The sequence below is a fragment of the Pogona vitticeps genome, chromosome 2 (genome assembly GCF_051106095.1).
Source record: "Pogona vitticeps strain Pit_001003342236 chromosome 2, PviZW2.1, whole genome shotgun sequence".
NCBI classification, from domain to species: domain Eukaryota; kingdom Metazoa; phylum Chordata; class Lepidosauria; order Squamata; family Agamidae; genus Pogona; species Pogona vitticeps.
In genome coordinates this window covers 25,765,533-25,781,353 of record NC_135784.1, presented here as the reverse complement: position 1 = coordinate 25,781,353, position 15,821 = coordinate 25,765,533, and the positions used below count along the sequence as shown (strand labels likewise).

Sequence of the window (15,821 nt, the reverse complement as noted above, 5' to 3'; positions counted from 1 at the left end):
AAAGGAAAAAAAGAAAGAAATTTTGCCCCTAGTGGTAGGAACGGATTAACCAGCTTTGCCTTAGTTCCTATGGGAAATGCCCCTCAACCTAAGAACCAAAAACAGACGGAACAGATTAATTGGTTTTCAGTGCATTCCTATGGGAAATGCTGATTCGACTTACAAACTTTTCGACTTACAAACTGCCTTCCAATACAGATTACGTTTTTAAGTCGAGACCCCACTGTAGTGCTGTTTCAGTAAACAGCAGAAAGCATGCATTGTACAGAGATTAAACAAGGTTGGAAGCAACAATACTAATATTTTGTTGGCTTTTACTGTCAAAGTTACTTACTGCTCAATAAAACGTTTCTTATAATTAATCAGTTAATGCACATTGATGGGCACTTGCAATGAAAAATAAAACAGAGCACAGATTGTGTTCTTAACTGGAACCTATTAAACTAACTTATTTACACAATTGTATGTTTGATGATATAGAAACCTGCAAGCAATATTTTTACACAAAAGCAGAATACTAAAGCTTATAAGCAGTGGGGCTAATACTTTATAATCAAATGCTTTCAAGCTGAATATATTATATCAATGCCAGAAGAGAAAAATCTAGACTAATAATTTATTGACAGAAATAATGAGAGAGAGAAAAAGGGAAAAAATAATCTCTAAATATGCAAGTTTCTCTCCTCTGTGTGAATCCTTTGATGATACCCAAGTTACACTCCATAAGCGAAGTTCTCCACATCTGTATATGATTTATCCCCTCTGATGCATTTTGAGGTCCCCTTTCAGAGAGAAGCTCTTGTCAAGTTCCATGCATTTAAATGGTTTCTCCCCTCTATGATTAGTTTGATGCTGCTTAATATCCCTTTTATGACTGAAGTGCATTCCAAATTTCATATTTTTCTATGGCCTACTTCCTGGGGAAATATTTTGATGATGGCAGACGGCTGATTACTGCTTGATGTTCTTTCCATATTCCATGTATTTATACCGTTTTTCCTGAGTGAATCCTCTGATGTTGCCTAAGGCTCTGATTCTTACAGAATCTCTTTCCACACTCTACGCAGTGATACATTTTCTCCCCTGTGTGAATGCTTTGATGCTGCCTAAGGTGGTGTTTTTGACTGAAACTCTTCCCACACTCTAAACATGTATAAGGTTTCTCCCCTGTATGAATCCTAATATGGTCCCTAAGGTGATGTTTCAGACTGAAACTCTTTCCACACTCTGTGCATTGATATGGTTTCTCCCCTGTGTGAATCTTTTGATGTTTCTTAAGGTACTGTTTTTGGCTGAAACTTTTTCCACACTCCATGCATTTGTACACTTTCTCTCCGGTGTGAATCCTTTGATGCTGCCTATGGACCCATTTCTGACAGAAAGTCTTTCCACACTCCATGCATTTATATGGTTTCTCCCCTGTGTGAACCCTTAGATGATCACTAAGGGCCCCTTTCTGAATAAAACGCTTTCCACACTCGATACATTGATATGGTTTCTCCCCCGTGTGAATTCTTTGATGCAGCCTAAGGTGCTCTTTCTGACTGAAGCTCTTTCCACACTCCATGCACTGATATGGTTTCTCTCCTGTATGAGTTCTTTCATGTAGTCTCAGGGTACCTTTCTGACAGAAGCTCTTTCCACATTGCACACATTTATGTGGTTTCTCTCCTTTGTGGATTCCTTGATGCTGCCTAAGGTGCTCTTTATGAATGAAGTTTTTTCCACACTCACTGCATTTATAAGGCTTCTCTCCTGTGTGGATTCTTTGATGGGCAGAAAGAGACCCGCTATGACTAAAGCTCTTTCCACACTCCATACATTTATACGGTTTCTCTCCTGTGTGAGTTCTTTGATGTAAAGCAAGGCTAGAACTAAAAGTGAAGTTCTTCCCACATACCATACATTTATATGGTTTCTCCCCTGTATGAGTTCGATGATGTTGCCTCAGGTTCCCTTTTGCACCGAAGCACTTTCCACATTCAATGCATTTATATGGTTTTTCACCTGAATGAGTTCCTTCATGCCGCCTGAGGGCCCCTTTCCGAATGAAGCTGCTTCCACACTCCATGCATTTATATGGTTTCTCCCCTGTATGAGTTCTTTGATGCAGCTGAAGTTCCCATTTCTCACAGAAGCTCTTTCCACACTCCATGCATTTATATGGTTTCTCCCCAGTGTGAGTTCTTTGATGCCGCTCAAGGCCCTGTTTCCAGCAGAAGTTCATTCCACACTCCATGCATTTATATGGTTTCTCCCCTGTGTGAATTATTTGATGTTGCCTAAGGGTCCCTTTCTGACTGAAGCTCTTGCCACACTCCATACATTGATATGGTTTCTCTCCTGTATGAGTTCTTTCATGCAGCCTAAGATGCTCTTTCTGATTGAAGCTCTTTCCACACTGCAGGCATTTATATGGTTTCTCTCCTTTGCTGCTTCTTTCTTCAGGAAATTTCCCACTATCATTGAAATGTTTTCCAGGGTCCACATTTTGATACTTTCTTGAGCCTGACAGGATTATGCCATATCTCCTTGATTTCCCATCTGCCTCGCAAGAAGTGGATGATTTTCTGTTCCCTTTCTTGGACTGGTTTCGCATGACATTCTTAGGTCCCTCTAGACTGCCTAGTATCTCTCTTCCTTCCTTGGGCTCTTTTACTTTCCATGGCACAAGAGAGAGCTTTCGGCACTTCTCATCCTCCTGAACTTCACCTAAATTTGAAAAAAAAGAAAAAAGAAAGAAAAATAGTCTCCTGTCTGACTGTTTCAGGGAAATACAGTATGGGAATTTTAACCTCCTTACATCCTGTCTGGGAACTAGATCATCCTTTCAATAAGCTGTTATCTGAAACCATCAGAGGAATTAATTTTTGATGGTATCTTATTTGATTTTATTTGGCAACGAAGACTATGTAAACAAAATGGGAGAAAAACAGAACTGCAGCGAGCTTTGGGGAAGGAAGGAGGAACAATATTGGCAACAGGGCACTCTTCACCTTTCTGTTAATCTAGCTGTACTTAGAACCAAAGATCAATAAATGTGGTATAGACATGAGCCACTGCTCTCTACTAGATTTGGGATTCCTTTTCAATCCATAGTGATTCTACTTCAGGTGCATCCACTGTTCAAGCAAAGGGAGAAATCACAGCCCCTATTACTTGATTGTCATATATTCCTCCCCAGAAAATATGAAAAGAGTGGATAAGCTGATGTCATGACAGATCACGGACAAGAATTTGCATGCAATGGGAATCCATAGAGCACCAGAACATAAATACATAGAAATCAAGCTTGATTTCTTACTAGAAGATATAATGTGTAAAATGAGGCCAATGTGCTTTGGAAATCTTATGGGAAGACAAGATTTAGTGGAAAAGACCATCAAGCTAAATAATGTTGGCAGCACTACAAAAGGGGAAAGGCCTAATGTGAGATGGACTGAATCCATTAACAAAGCGAAGGTCTTTAATTTCCAAAATCTAAGGAGGGCTATTAATAATAAGACTTTCTTGAGGTCTCTAACTCAAAGGATTCCTTAAATCAGAAATAAAGTGTTGCATTCACTTAAAATATTTAAAATATTTTTACCCTGCTGTGCTCCTGTCTTTAAGAGAAATATGGGGACTTTCACCAAATATTTAAATATTTATATTTATTTTTTCACAATCACCTTCCCTTCCCTATGCCCTATCCTGGAACTAGATCAACTTTTCAATAAACTGTTATCTGCAACAATGATGGGAATTCATTTCTGGATGGTATCTTAACCAAATTTACTAGGCCACAAAGACTATGTATACAGAATGTGAGAAAAACACAACTGCAGCAGGGCCTATGGAAAGAAACAGGAACAGAAAAAGCTCCTTTATCAATCTGGCTGTATTTAGAACCAAAGATCAATTGGCATGGTATAGATATCATCATCATCAACAACATAATCTTAGAACTGCACAGCTAAACATGACCCTGTGGATCATTGATGCCAGCCCTTGTCAATGAGGTACAATGGGGAATCAAACTCGCAATCCTGGCCCTACAGCTAGAGACTTAAACCATTGAGGTGTGGTATAGATACAAAACTGGCAAAAGAGCACTCCTCACCTTTTTATTAATCTATCTGTACAGTGGTGCCTCGCATAGCGAGGTTAATCCATTCCGGATTAACCTTCGCTATGCGAAAACATTGCTAAACGGGAATAAAAAAGCCATAGAAACGCATTGAACTTTGTTCAATGCGTTCCTATGGCTTGAAAACTCACTGTTAAGCGATGTTTCTCCATAGCGCCGCCATTTTCGCGCCCTCGGTAAGCGAGGGCAAGGCGCGAAAATGCAGCACGGACCTTCCGGCGGCCATTTTGGAACCGCCGATCAGCTGTTCTCCCCCGCTTCGTTCTGCGAAGATCGCTAAGCGAATCGCTTAGCAATCATCGCAAAGCGAAAAATTGCCATAGGGGCCATCGCTGAGCAAATGCTCCAGCGATGGCCCGGACCCCCTCGCTATGCGAATTCATCGCATAGCGAAGCATTCGCTAAGCGAGGCACCACTGTATTTAGAACCAAAGATCAATAGGTGTGGTACAGATATGAGTCACTGCTCTCTGTTGGATTTAGAATTCCTCTTCAATCCCCAGTGATTCTACATCAAGTTCAGCCTCTGTTTGAACAGGGGCAAAGACAGTACCTCTCCTTACCTGATTGTTCTTATTGATTCCTCCCAACAGAGAAGAAAGGAGTGGATAAGGTGGTGCCCTTAAAGATCAAGGACAAGAACATGCATACCATGGGAATCCATGAAGCACCAGAACATGTAGGTTCTTGTTTAAATCAAACCTTAATTCTTACTAGAAAATAAGATATGTACTTTGGACATCTCATGAGAAGACAAGGCTTTGAGGAAGATGATTAGGCTAAGTAATGCTGGGGGCCTAATGCGAGATGGACTGAATCCATTAACAAATGTCAAAGCCTTTAATTTCCAAGAGGGCCAAGGGGCGATGCTATATAAGTGGTAGTCAAAAAAGGATCACTCCACAATAACTCGGGATTTGATTACATGAGGGCAACCAAATGGTGTTGAGCATGACCAGAGATGAGTGTGTTATCCAAAAAGAGCTAAATCCACATGGATGTGTCCTTGTCCAAGGCAGTGAACAGAAAAAAACACAAGAAACTGAGCCTGTGTCACAGATCACAAGATGTGCTTCATCTTCCGATGTAAGCTATATCTGAAGTTAAAAAGTTAAAGGTAAAGGTTCCCCTTGACAATTTTTTGTCCAGTCGTTTTTGACTCTAGGGGCCAGTGCTCATCCCCGTTTCCAAGCCATAGAGCCAGAGTTTTTGTCCGAAGACAATCTTTCGTGGTCACATGGCCAGTGCGACTTAGACACGGAACGCTGTTACCTTCCCACCGAGGTGGTCCCTATTTATCTACTTGCATTTGCATGCTTTCGAACCGCTAGGTTGGCGGGAGCTGGGACAAGCGACGGGCGCTCACTCCGTCGCGTGGATTCGATCTTACGACTGCTTGGTCTTCTGACCCTGCAGCACAGGCTTCTGCGGTTTAGCCTGCAGGGCCACCACATCCCTTATATCTGAAGTTAGTACTTAGTAAAGGCTAGACACAGAGGCTGGCACATGGGGTTGCTGAACCAGTGTTCCTGAAGCTTTTTGCAGAAAAAGCAGAGAGCTTGATTGCTTAGGCGGTGCTGAGACATAGACAACGCTGGTTATAGTGCAGGGGGAAAGGGATCCCAGAGGATAATGACTGATGTAACTGTGAATACTGTTATGACTAAGTCATCCTCCTTATAAACAACAAACTAAAGTTATAATAGAATAGTGCTTCATAACCTTTGGCAAGCCAGGTATTTTTGCACCATGAGCAATGCTGGTGAAAATTTCTGGCAGTTGCAGTCCAAAAACACCAGGCCCACCCAAGGTTGGGAACCGCTGTCACGGAACCCTGCAAAAAGGCCCCAAAACACATACCAAAGCAGGCGCCTTTCAATCTCTTCTGCTCCTCAGAGTCCTGGACGAATGGATCGTCTCCTTCTTCCAGTGAGAAGATGAATTCTGGTTTGGGAATGGCTTTGAAAGAAAGGGGGAGGCGGGTGACTGCAAACATTCCAGGCATTCTATTGCGTTCCCACAAATATTTACATTTACCAACTCGGGTATTAATCTGTTCTTCTAACCAAGATAAACAAGAAGCAACAATACTGTTAGGACAATGAGTAAAATAATCAGAGGTAGTTCTACAGCCTACCACAGTACAAATTGGGTCACATTTATCATGAAGAAGCAACCAGGCCCTTATAGTGCTTTTGCTTTGCCTCAATGACATTTCGATTTCTTCCCATTACTATGTTGTGATGTACCCCAGCCAAACAATGATCCACTACTCCCAACTAGGTTTCATGCTCCATCAGAGGGTTTGGTCCTTTGAAGACCAGCCTGAACCTCCTGGCCCACAGGCCATTGAAGGACAGGCAGTTTCACCCAACCCTTTTGGTTCAAAAGGGCTTCCTTGTGATTCTGAGGTTGACTGCACTCATCTGCAATATATACTCTCTGCTGTAAACCTTGGATTGCCTCATCACAATCTTTGAGATGAACAAAGCAAGGACTGGCCTTAAGCATATATTTAATTCCCCTAAATTAACCAGACAAATAAAGCAGCAACACAGGCACATGTGGCTGCCGATTCCTAGAAGACCAACTCTGAGGTCTCTAGTAGATCTGAAGAAGCAAAGGGAGTATACTCAGAGGGATGCTGAGCCACAGATGCCAGGAGATGGAATAAAATCTCCCCAAGCAATGCTTCTGGAATGGACCATGAAGGGACAAGCAGAAACAGTGCAGAATTATCCCCTCTGCTCCCTTCTGAGACAGCCCCAGTGCCAACCAGATGTTTAGAGGGAGCTCAACAATTTGTGGGACTTATTCAAACAAAGTAGATCCTCTCACCCTTAAGCCTCCCACCACAATAGGCATATAGGAGAACAGAAAAGTGTACTGATCTGATCATGTCACCAGGGGAACGTACATGTTCCACCTACCAAGAAAAGCATCAACTAGACCACCCATGTTTTTTTCAGATATATGTTCTGTCCTTACCCAGAGAGCGAACCATCCCACGGATCTCCAGCATGACCTTTCTATAAAGAGCTCTTTGACCTGGATCCAGGACATCCCACTCCTGCTGAGTGAAAGACACGGCCACCTCCTTGAAGGACATGAGTTCCTAAAACAAACACAACGAAACCTAGATTAGAGTCTCCCAAACATCAAGCCAGAGTTCTACCATGTGGTGATAAAGAGCAACTGGGTGATATGGCCAACATTTTCCTGCTTTGCAGGATTCCTGATCTCCCAAGAAAAATGGAGACGTCCACCTGCATCTCTTCACAGGATTCCTCACCTTCGGCAGGTGTACAGACATTGTTTCCTGCCAATCCCCACCAGGAGACCAGCCAGATCCCATCCCTGTTGCCCTCGCATTGCCTGTAAGACAGAAAAAAAGGGAGCATCAACCAGGCCTTCTCGGAGATTCTTGCAGTTGCTGATGTCCTACCTTGGAAGGAGAGAGGGGGGCATGTCTCATGGTTGGCTGATCTCCCTAATCATCACAAATTTTAAAAAACCACCAAATAATCCCCTCAATTATAAAGGCTCCGACCACAGACCAAAACAGGGACCTCCCAATCTCCACCCCTTCCTTAGGGCCCCAGGGAAACACATCTCCAGCCAGGGTAGTTTGGGAATTTCTATCAGAGAAAGAGACATATCAGCAAATACAAAATATTCCACCAAACAAAAGCAAGCCTATGTTCATCTACTGAATCTCATTCCTTTATTCTTTATTTGATTATGAAAAATGAAAACATAGATTTTAATATCACACCATGCTGAATTAACTACTGTGTTTCCCCAAAAATAAGACCTAGTATGATTTTTCAGGATGCTCGTAATATAGGTCCTACCCCCCAAATAAGCCCCAGTTAAGTGAAACTCCACCCTCCCTCATTGTGCATCAACCAGAAGAAGGTGACATGACTGTATTTGAATAAATGTACATTGTTGTACATGAAAAAAATAAAAAATCCTCTGAAAATAAGCCCTAATGCGTTTTTGGAGCAAAAAATAATATCAGACCCTTTCTTATTTTCGGGGGGAAAGGATAGGCGGTTATCTTAACCCTGCCAAGGGCCTTAGCCACCTCATACACAGGTTGCCAAGAATAACGATCCATTCCTTTTGGCCCTTTCTTGACCAAAGAAAAAGCCTCCTTACCCAGCACGGTCACATTCCTGTAGTTCTCCAACATGACATCCTTGTACAAATCTCTTTGTCCTGGATCCAGAAGATCCCACTCTCCCTTCATGAAGTACACAGCCACCTCCTCAAAGGACACCAGCCGAAGATAGAAAGGGCCCATTTTCTGTTTGGCAGGAGTCTCCTAGTCTGGATTTTATTTGTCTTTATTATCCCTGAAGTCGGGACTTCCTGTGAGGAATATGCTAACAGTTCACAGTGTAGAGGTCTTTCTGCAGGTAGAAAAGAGACAGCTTTTTATTGGTTGGGTTTCCAATATTGGAATTACAGTAGATCAATTCCTAAAAATATTTATCGCTGGCAGGTTATACAAGAGAGGTTTTCTCCTCTTTTTTAGTTTTTATTCTATTTCTACTGCTACAGAATTTTTTTTACTCTTCTTTAGAAGAAAAAATTACTCATGTTGTAGTAGCAATGATATATGCCATGATAAAAAGAATCCACATCCCTTACCACTATTTATGTATTTATTTGTTTATTTATCCATTTGACTTGTATGCCGCCCACACTCTGCAAGAGTCTACAATGCCATCATCATCCACACTCTACACCTTGGAGACAGTGAGAAGGAGTAGGGCTATCCAATTCATCTCTCTTTGATGAGTCCTCTCTTACCTGAGGTGTCCCTGAGCTCACCCCTTCCAGTCCAACATTTAGAAGAGGCGAACCAGACTGCATCTGTGAGGCCATCACACTACCTGTAGGCAAGACAAAAGAGACATGAACAGGGCTAGCTCTGGTTCATGGGCTGGAAATGGGCTGCTGAGGTTCTGACAACTTTTCAGGGCCTTGAAGGAACTCCAGAAAAACACCTATAAAATGCCAGTTCATATGAAAAGCAGGAAGTGGAAGTGAGCTGCAGTCCCTCCAGTCTCTCTGCTTTGAGACCTCCTCAGTTTTCAAATTCAAATGAAAGTCAGGACCATTTTCATACCTTTGTTCATTGATATATTTATATGTATGCAACACAGAATGTGTATATATGTATATGTGTATGTGAATGTTTATAATGTATTTGCTAGGAACAGAATGTTGTACTGTATTATCATAGTATGTGGCTCTAACCAGTCACAATAAATCTGTCAGACAGGCTCCTGTTTAAGGCCAGTGTTAGCCAGCAGTCTGTTAGATAGGGACTGACGGGCAACTATGTAATTAATAGACCTCAGATAGGGCTGACAGGGTCTCATAGGACAATATGCACCTCAGACAGGAATAAAGATGGAACTGACTAAAGCATGTAACAGGGATTAGGAATATAACAATATGACAATGAGATAATTATTTACCAGAGAAGATATGCCTGTAATACCAAATATCTAGGCACTATGTGTTATATTATATAGTTTACAATGTTTCTATGTAGTAAAAATTATTTCATGTTTTAACTAAGACACGAGTGGTTATTTTAATATATTGCTGGCACAGACACACAAGAAGGGAGAACATAATTTTACTCTACACAAAAAGTGGTTTATATCTAAATGTTTCCAGCTGCTACCTACAAATTCTGCTAAGATATAGGTTATCATTTATTAATTATAATCAAAAGCCAACAGCTCCCTGCTTTAAGAAACTGACTGGGGTCCTTTGTAATCAGGAATCTTTCACCTCTACTCAGGGGGTGACCGGAAAATTGGGCAGCGGTTGGGGGCAGGCGAACAACAGCTCTTCCCAGTCTGTCCAGTTCTGAGCCATAAGATTCAGCCTCAGCCTCCCAATCTCCCCTTCTGCACCTGAAGAAGGAAATAATAACCCAATAATCTTAGAGCTGCAGATCTGTAAGGGAACTGAACTTCCCAGCCTCCCTCCGGCTCTAAAGTCACCGAGGCTCATTGGTTTGGTGGGGATTGAAAAGCTGCTCTTTAAAAGCCCCTCTCCAAACTCCCCAATATCGGGAAAAATCTTCCTTTTCTCTGCCTCTTTTCCTCTCCCAGTTTAAATCTCACGGTGACTCCAGTGAACTTCAGAAAGAAAAGCAGGGAGATCAGAAGAGCCTGAATTTGGTGCAGGATCAGCTCCCCAGCAAGGATCCCAAGAGGGAAAGGTGGTGGCGGGGCATCTCTTCCCCCAAAGTCTCCAAGATGATTTTTCACCCCCTTCCCCCATCATCATCATCATCCCCCTCTGCCACCCTGCCACCCCCCCTTTTTTTTTTTTACCTCTGCCTGCTTCTCCATCCAGGCAGCGGCATCACCCCAAAGCCCGACCCCTCTTTCCTCCTTGGAAGACTAAAACAGTTGCCCATCCTTCAAGCGGCCTTGCCTCTCTAGGAACTTAAACTCTGTTCCTTTAACCCTTGGAGGGCTGAGTGGCAGAAAGAAGCGGACCTACCTTCCCTCCCTGCTCCCATCGGAGTAAATGTAGTAGCGTAGAGGGAAATCAGTGTGCACAAACTCCGGCTGAATTATTATATTATTAATACCTCCCCTAATCTTGTCTGTCGTTTTTAAAAGTTACTTTTTAATTTCTTTTTACATACCCTAAAGATTATTTTACTGTAAAATAATGAGAGCAACTTCTGCTCTGCATCTGCTTGAGGTTTGCAGCTGGTCTGCTGTCCCGGCAGTGACCTTGTTCAGACCTTCTCACCTTATTAGAAGCATCCTCACTGACGACGAGGATGCAGAGATAAACTAACTCACCATTATTTTTCCATGTCTTAATGTCCCCTGTGAATGCTTCCATGAGTGCTAAGGCTTTCATTGGGAGACATGGCAGTGAAGCAAGACCACCGTCCTTGCAGATTGTTAATTGGATCCCTCAACACATGTTGTGTAATGTGATATTGAATGATTCTGCTATTCATGCTATTCTCTCTAATGGGCCTTCTCAGCCACCCTAGACACTCTTCCAAGACCTCTCTCTATTCAGAGCACATTACCATAGTCTCTCAAGACTGAAGGAGGCCTACTGCTATTCATGTATCATGGAACTTGCCTCATTGTTTATCCTTCATAAGTGTACAGGAACATTCATGAATAGCATGAATACAGGTGAGGAAATGGGAAGAGGGGTGCAATAGGCTTAGTCAGGGAAGAACTGGCTGGGTTGAGGGCAGCTGGGACTGGAGGGACTGTATTGGATGTGGCAGATATAGGAATCCTGGCTAACAGGCTTTTTACAGTATCTGCTCAGATCAAGGGCTTACGAAAACCCCGGGACAGAAAATGGAAGAGCACATGGCACATGAGGCAATAACTCTGGCAAAGGTCTTGGGAGCATTAGAAAAGAGCATGTCTTGGGTAACTGCCGGTTCACAGGTTCAAATATATTCCCTTGGAGTTAGAGCATAACTCTCTCTGGCCATTCCTAAGAGACGATTATGTAACTAGTGTCCGATCTGAACTCTTTCAACAGTCTGTTTAAGTATGCTAGTTAATAAAAAGAGTTCTAGAGGCATCACCCTGGGGCTTCTCTGGCAGACATCTGTGTGTTGACTTCTCATTAACTTCTCTCTAAAGCTAATTGCCTTCTCTTTTTCTGTGATCACCTTCATCATTAGCCTGTTTGTTTTCTGATCAATCTTGCACAGGACCACAGTCAGCAGAGTTCCTTCATTTGAAATGAGTGTCAAAGGACACTCATTTCATGACCCAGATGTAGTCAGTTTGGACCAAAAAAGATAGGTGGTTTGAGAGAAGGGCCAGGGAGGCCATACATGTGCAGATAGAAAATCCCTCACTCAACAGGGGTGGAGGCCTTAGATACAGTCTGTCTCCTGTTTATCATCCTTCCCTTTCATCTGTCCCCGGACAGATCAGGACCACACCCACCAGAAAGACCACTGTTAATGACCCATGACAATGGATGGAGAAGGACTGCAGAAGGGGGATTTTCACTTTCCCTCAGTCTTTTATCTTTCTAAGGAGCCTATTCAGAGCAGGGGGAAGTGAAACCAACCTACAGGATAGATCAGGGGTCTCCTACCAACTCTCCTCGGACTGAAGAAGGTACTTGGAAGAGTAGCGAAATGTTTCAACCTAACAAGAAAAAAGTCCTGTTGCCATGACTCAACTTCCAGATAATGTCACCTGGATAACTAAAAATCTTCACAGCTATGGACTGCACTTAGAAAATGCCGATGTAGCCACCCTGCAGGTATGCAGCATTGAGAGAACAGGTGGGGAGGTTGACATGATGGTAAATGGTTGGCAGGTGAGGGCATTGGTAGATAACAGCTGCAGCACCACCGTCCCTTCTCTGCCTCCTTCAGCAGCTGCCCTCTTAGAAGAGGATGAAGGACAGGGATTGCTGCAGCATTACCTTTGAGTGGGCAGCTGCTGGAAGAGGCAGAGAACAAAAATACTTGCTCCTGCCACAACTGGGGAAACAACTGAAAAGGAGAAAAAGCAGAGCATGTGTTGGTTGGTGAGTAGGAGAATCTGGCTGGGTGTGTGTGTCAGGGACAGGACACTACAGCACCTTTTGTGCTGGTATAACAATCCAGCGTGATCTGATGACCTGGATTCATGGCCGTCTCCAATATTAATATTTTGCTGGCTTCCACTGCCTAAGCTTACTGTTCAATAATTTTTTTCTTACAGTTAATGCACATTGATAGATATTTGCAATGAAAAATAAAACAAAACATAGAATGTTTTCTTAGCTAGCACCTACTTAGATGGTTCGTTTAAGCTATCATATGTTTGATGAAATACAGAGCTGCAAGCAGTACTTTTACACTCTCACACACATACACACCCAAATGCTAGAAGCTTACAAGCAGCGAAACTAATACTTTATAATAAAATGCTTCCAAGTTGACTATGTTATATCAATGCAAGAAGAGAAAAATCTGGACTCGTATCAATATTATTGGCTGAGTTAAACAGTTGAATATAAAGGGAAATCTATTGAAACAGAGAGAGCAAAAAGAACTATAAACTGAACTTCTGCTTCTCCTGTGTGAGTTCTTTGATGATGCCCAAGTTTTCAGCAAAGTTCTCTATACATGTACACACCTTCTCCCCTTTGATGCATTCTAGGGTACTCTTTCAGACTGAAGGTCTTGCCTCACCACATGCATTGAAACGCTTTTTCCTCTGTAGGTATAGTCTGATGCTGCCTAACATCGTTTTTCTGACTGAAGCACATTCCACATTTCATGCTTTTGTATGATTAACCCCCTGGGGGAATATTTTGATGGTGCCGAAGAGCTGATTTCTGCTTGAAATTCTTTCCATATTCCATAAATTTATAATTTTCTGAATATGAATTCTTAAAAGTTGCCTAAGGCTCTGGTTTTCACACTACCTCTTTTCACATTCAACACACTGATGAGTTTTCGCTCCAACGTGAATAGGTTCATGATGCCTAAGGTCTGATAAATAACTGAGATTTATTCAACACTTATATAGTTTCTCCTCTGTCTGTTATATGATCCTGCCTAAGGGTCACTTTCTGACTGAAGCTCTTTCCACACTCCCTGCATTTTTATGGTTTCTCTCCTGTATGAATCCTTTGATGGCCCCTAAGATGCTGTTTCTGAGTGAAACTCTTTCCACACGCCATGCATTGATATGGTTTCTCCCCTGTATGAATCCTCCGATGGTCTCTAAGGTGATTTTTCTGACTGAATCTCTTTCCACACTCTGTGCATTGATATGGTTTCTCCCCTGTGTGGATCTTTTGATGTTTGTAAGGTACTTTTTCTGACTGAAGCTCTTCCCACATGCCATACATTTCCATGGTTTCTCCACGGTGTGAGTTCCTTCATGCTGCCTTAGGACCCTTTTCTCACTGAAGGTCTTTCCACACTCTATGCATTGATATGCTTTCTCCCCTGTGTGGAACCTGTGATGCTCCCTAAGGTGCTGTTTCTGATTGAAACTCTTTCCACACTCCATACATTTATATGGTTTTTCCTCTGTATGAGTTACTTCATGCTCCCTAAGGGCCCCTTTCTGACAGAAGATCTTTCCACAATCCATGCATTTATGCTCCCCTCTGTGTATATTTTGATGTTGCCTAAGCCCGCCTTTCTGATGGAAATTCTTTCCACACTCCAGGCACTGATATGGTTTCTCTCCAGTGTGAATATTTTGATGCTGCCTATGGACCCATTTCTGATGGAAACTCTTTCCACACTTCACGCACTGATAAGGTTTCTCTCCTTTGTGAATGTTTTGATGCCCCCTAAGGTGCTGCATCTGACTGAAATTCTTTCCACACTCCATGCATTTATATGGTTTTTCCCCTGTGTGAATCTTTTGATGCTGCCTTAGGTACTGTTTCTGACTGAAACTCTTTCACACTCCATTCATTTAAGTGGTTTCTCCCCTGTGTGAATCATCTGATGCACCCTAAGATTCCCTTTGTGACTCAAACTCTTCCCACAGTACATGCATTGATGTGGTTTCTCCCCTGTGTGAACCCTTTGATGTTGACTAAGATTCCCTTTTTGACTGAAGCTTTTTCCACGGTCCATGCATTGGCTGATCTCCCTAATCAACAGAAATATATTAAAAAAACACACCATAGAATCCCTTTCATTATAAAGGCTTCGACCACAGACAGGGACCTCCAAATCTCCGCCCCTTCCTCAGGACCCGAGGAAAACACATCTCCAGCCAGGGCAGTTTCGGGATTTCTATCAAAGAAAGAGACACATTAATAACTACAAAATATTCCACCACACAAAAGCAAGCCTATGCTCATCTACTGAATCTCATCCTTTTGTTCCTTATTTGATTATGAAAAATGAAAACATGGATTTTAATATCTCACCATACTGAATAAACAACCCTGTTTCCCCGAAAATAAGACCTAACATGAAAATAAGCCCTAGTATGATTTTTCAGGATGCTCATAATATAAGCCCTACCCCCAAAATATAGCCCCAAACTGAATTAACTGAAAAACAGTGATGATAAGTATCAAATGATCTTCAATAACCTTGAAGAATTACTGTGTTGTTTTTGATGGTCCAAGAAAGGCCCTTCCAAGCATAGTTCTTCAACATCCTTCTCTAAGCATGTTTGGACCCTATTCTGTCCCACTGAGGAATTTATTACCTCCTGAACTAGGCTAGCCATCATCTCTGTGGTGGATGTTATAAACCACAAACAGGAAGAATCCAACAAATAAGCGGTTATCTCAACCCCGCCAAGGGCCTCGGTCACCTCATACACAGGTTGCCAAGAATAACAATCCATTCCTTTTGGCCATTTCTTGACAAAAGAAAAAGCCTCCTTACCAAGCACGGTCACGTTCCTGTAGTTCTCCAACGTGACCTCCTTGTACACATCTCTTTGTCCTGGATCCAGGAGATCCCACTCTCCCTTCGTGAAGTACACAGCCACCTCCTCAAAGGACACCAGCTGAAGACAGAAAGGACCCATTTTTATTTGGCAGGAGTCTCCTTGTCTGGATTTTATTTGATTTTATTTACCCTGAAGTCAAGACTTCCTGTGAGGAATACTATTATAACTTAATGTAAGCTTTTATGGACACGTCCACTTCGTCAAACATTAGGAGACAGAAC

General features: G+C 42.4%; 1 protein-coding gene and 1 pseudogene across 2 annotated transcripts; both read right to left on the bottom strand.

Moving 5' to 3' along the window:
- Positions 1 to 297: 297 nt before the first annotated feature.
- On the bottom strand, positions 298 to 10,656 carry LOC140704069 (uncharacterized). Its single transcript, XM_072988791.2, has 7 exons — positions 10,498 to 10,656; positions 8,951 to 9,033; positions 8,294 to 8,547; positions 7,422 to 7,504; positions 7,118 to 7,244; positions 5,990 to 6,088; positions 298 to 2,712 (listed from the first exon to the last, which is right to left on the bottom strand). The coding sequence occupies exons 3-7, from the start codon at positions 8,436 to 8,438 to the stop codon at positions 986 to 988; spliced, it is 2,181 nt and encodes a 726-aa protein (XP_072844892.2). The 5' UTR covers positions 8,439 to 8,547; positions 8,951 to 9,033; positions 10,498 to 10,656; the 3' UTR covers positions 298 to 985.
- Positions 10,657 to 13,054: 2,398 nt separating this feature from the next.
- Positions 13,055 to 14,816, bottom strand: LOC144587543 (uncharacterized; annotated as a pseudogene). The gene has a single exon (XR_013542687.1). The product of XR_013542687.1 is annotated as an uncharacterized LOC144587543 (transcript).
- Positions 14,817 to 15,821: the final 1,005 nt, after the last annotated feature.

Excerpts from the sequence above, each read along its gene's own strand:
- LOC140704069 (XM_072988791.2), bottom strand. The coding sequence starts at position 8,438 with ATGGGCCCTTTCTATCTTCGGCTGGTGTCCTTTGAGGAGGTGGCTGTG. Across the intron at positions 7,505-8,293 it reads CAGGAATGTGACCGTGCTGG|GCAATGCGAGGGCAACAGGG; the intron begins GTAAGGAGGCTT and ends TCTGTCTTACAG. Across the intron at positions 7,245-7,421 it reads TGTCTGTACACCTGCCGAAG|GAACTCATGTCCTTCAAGGA; the intron begins GTGAGGAATCCT and ends TGTTTGTTTTAG.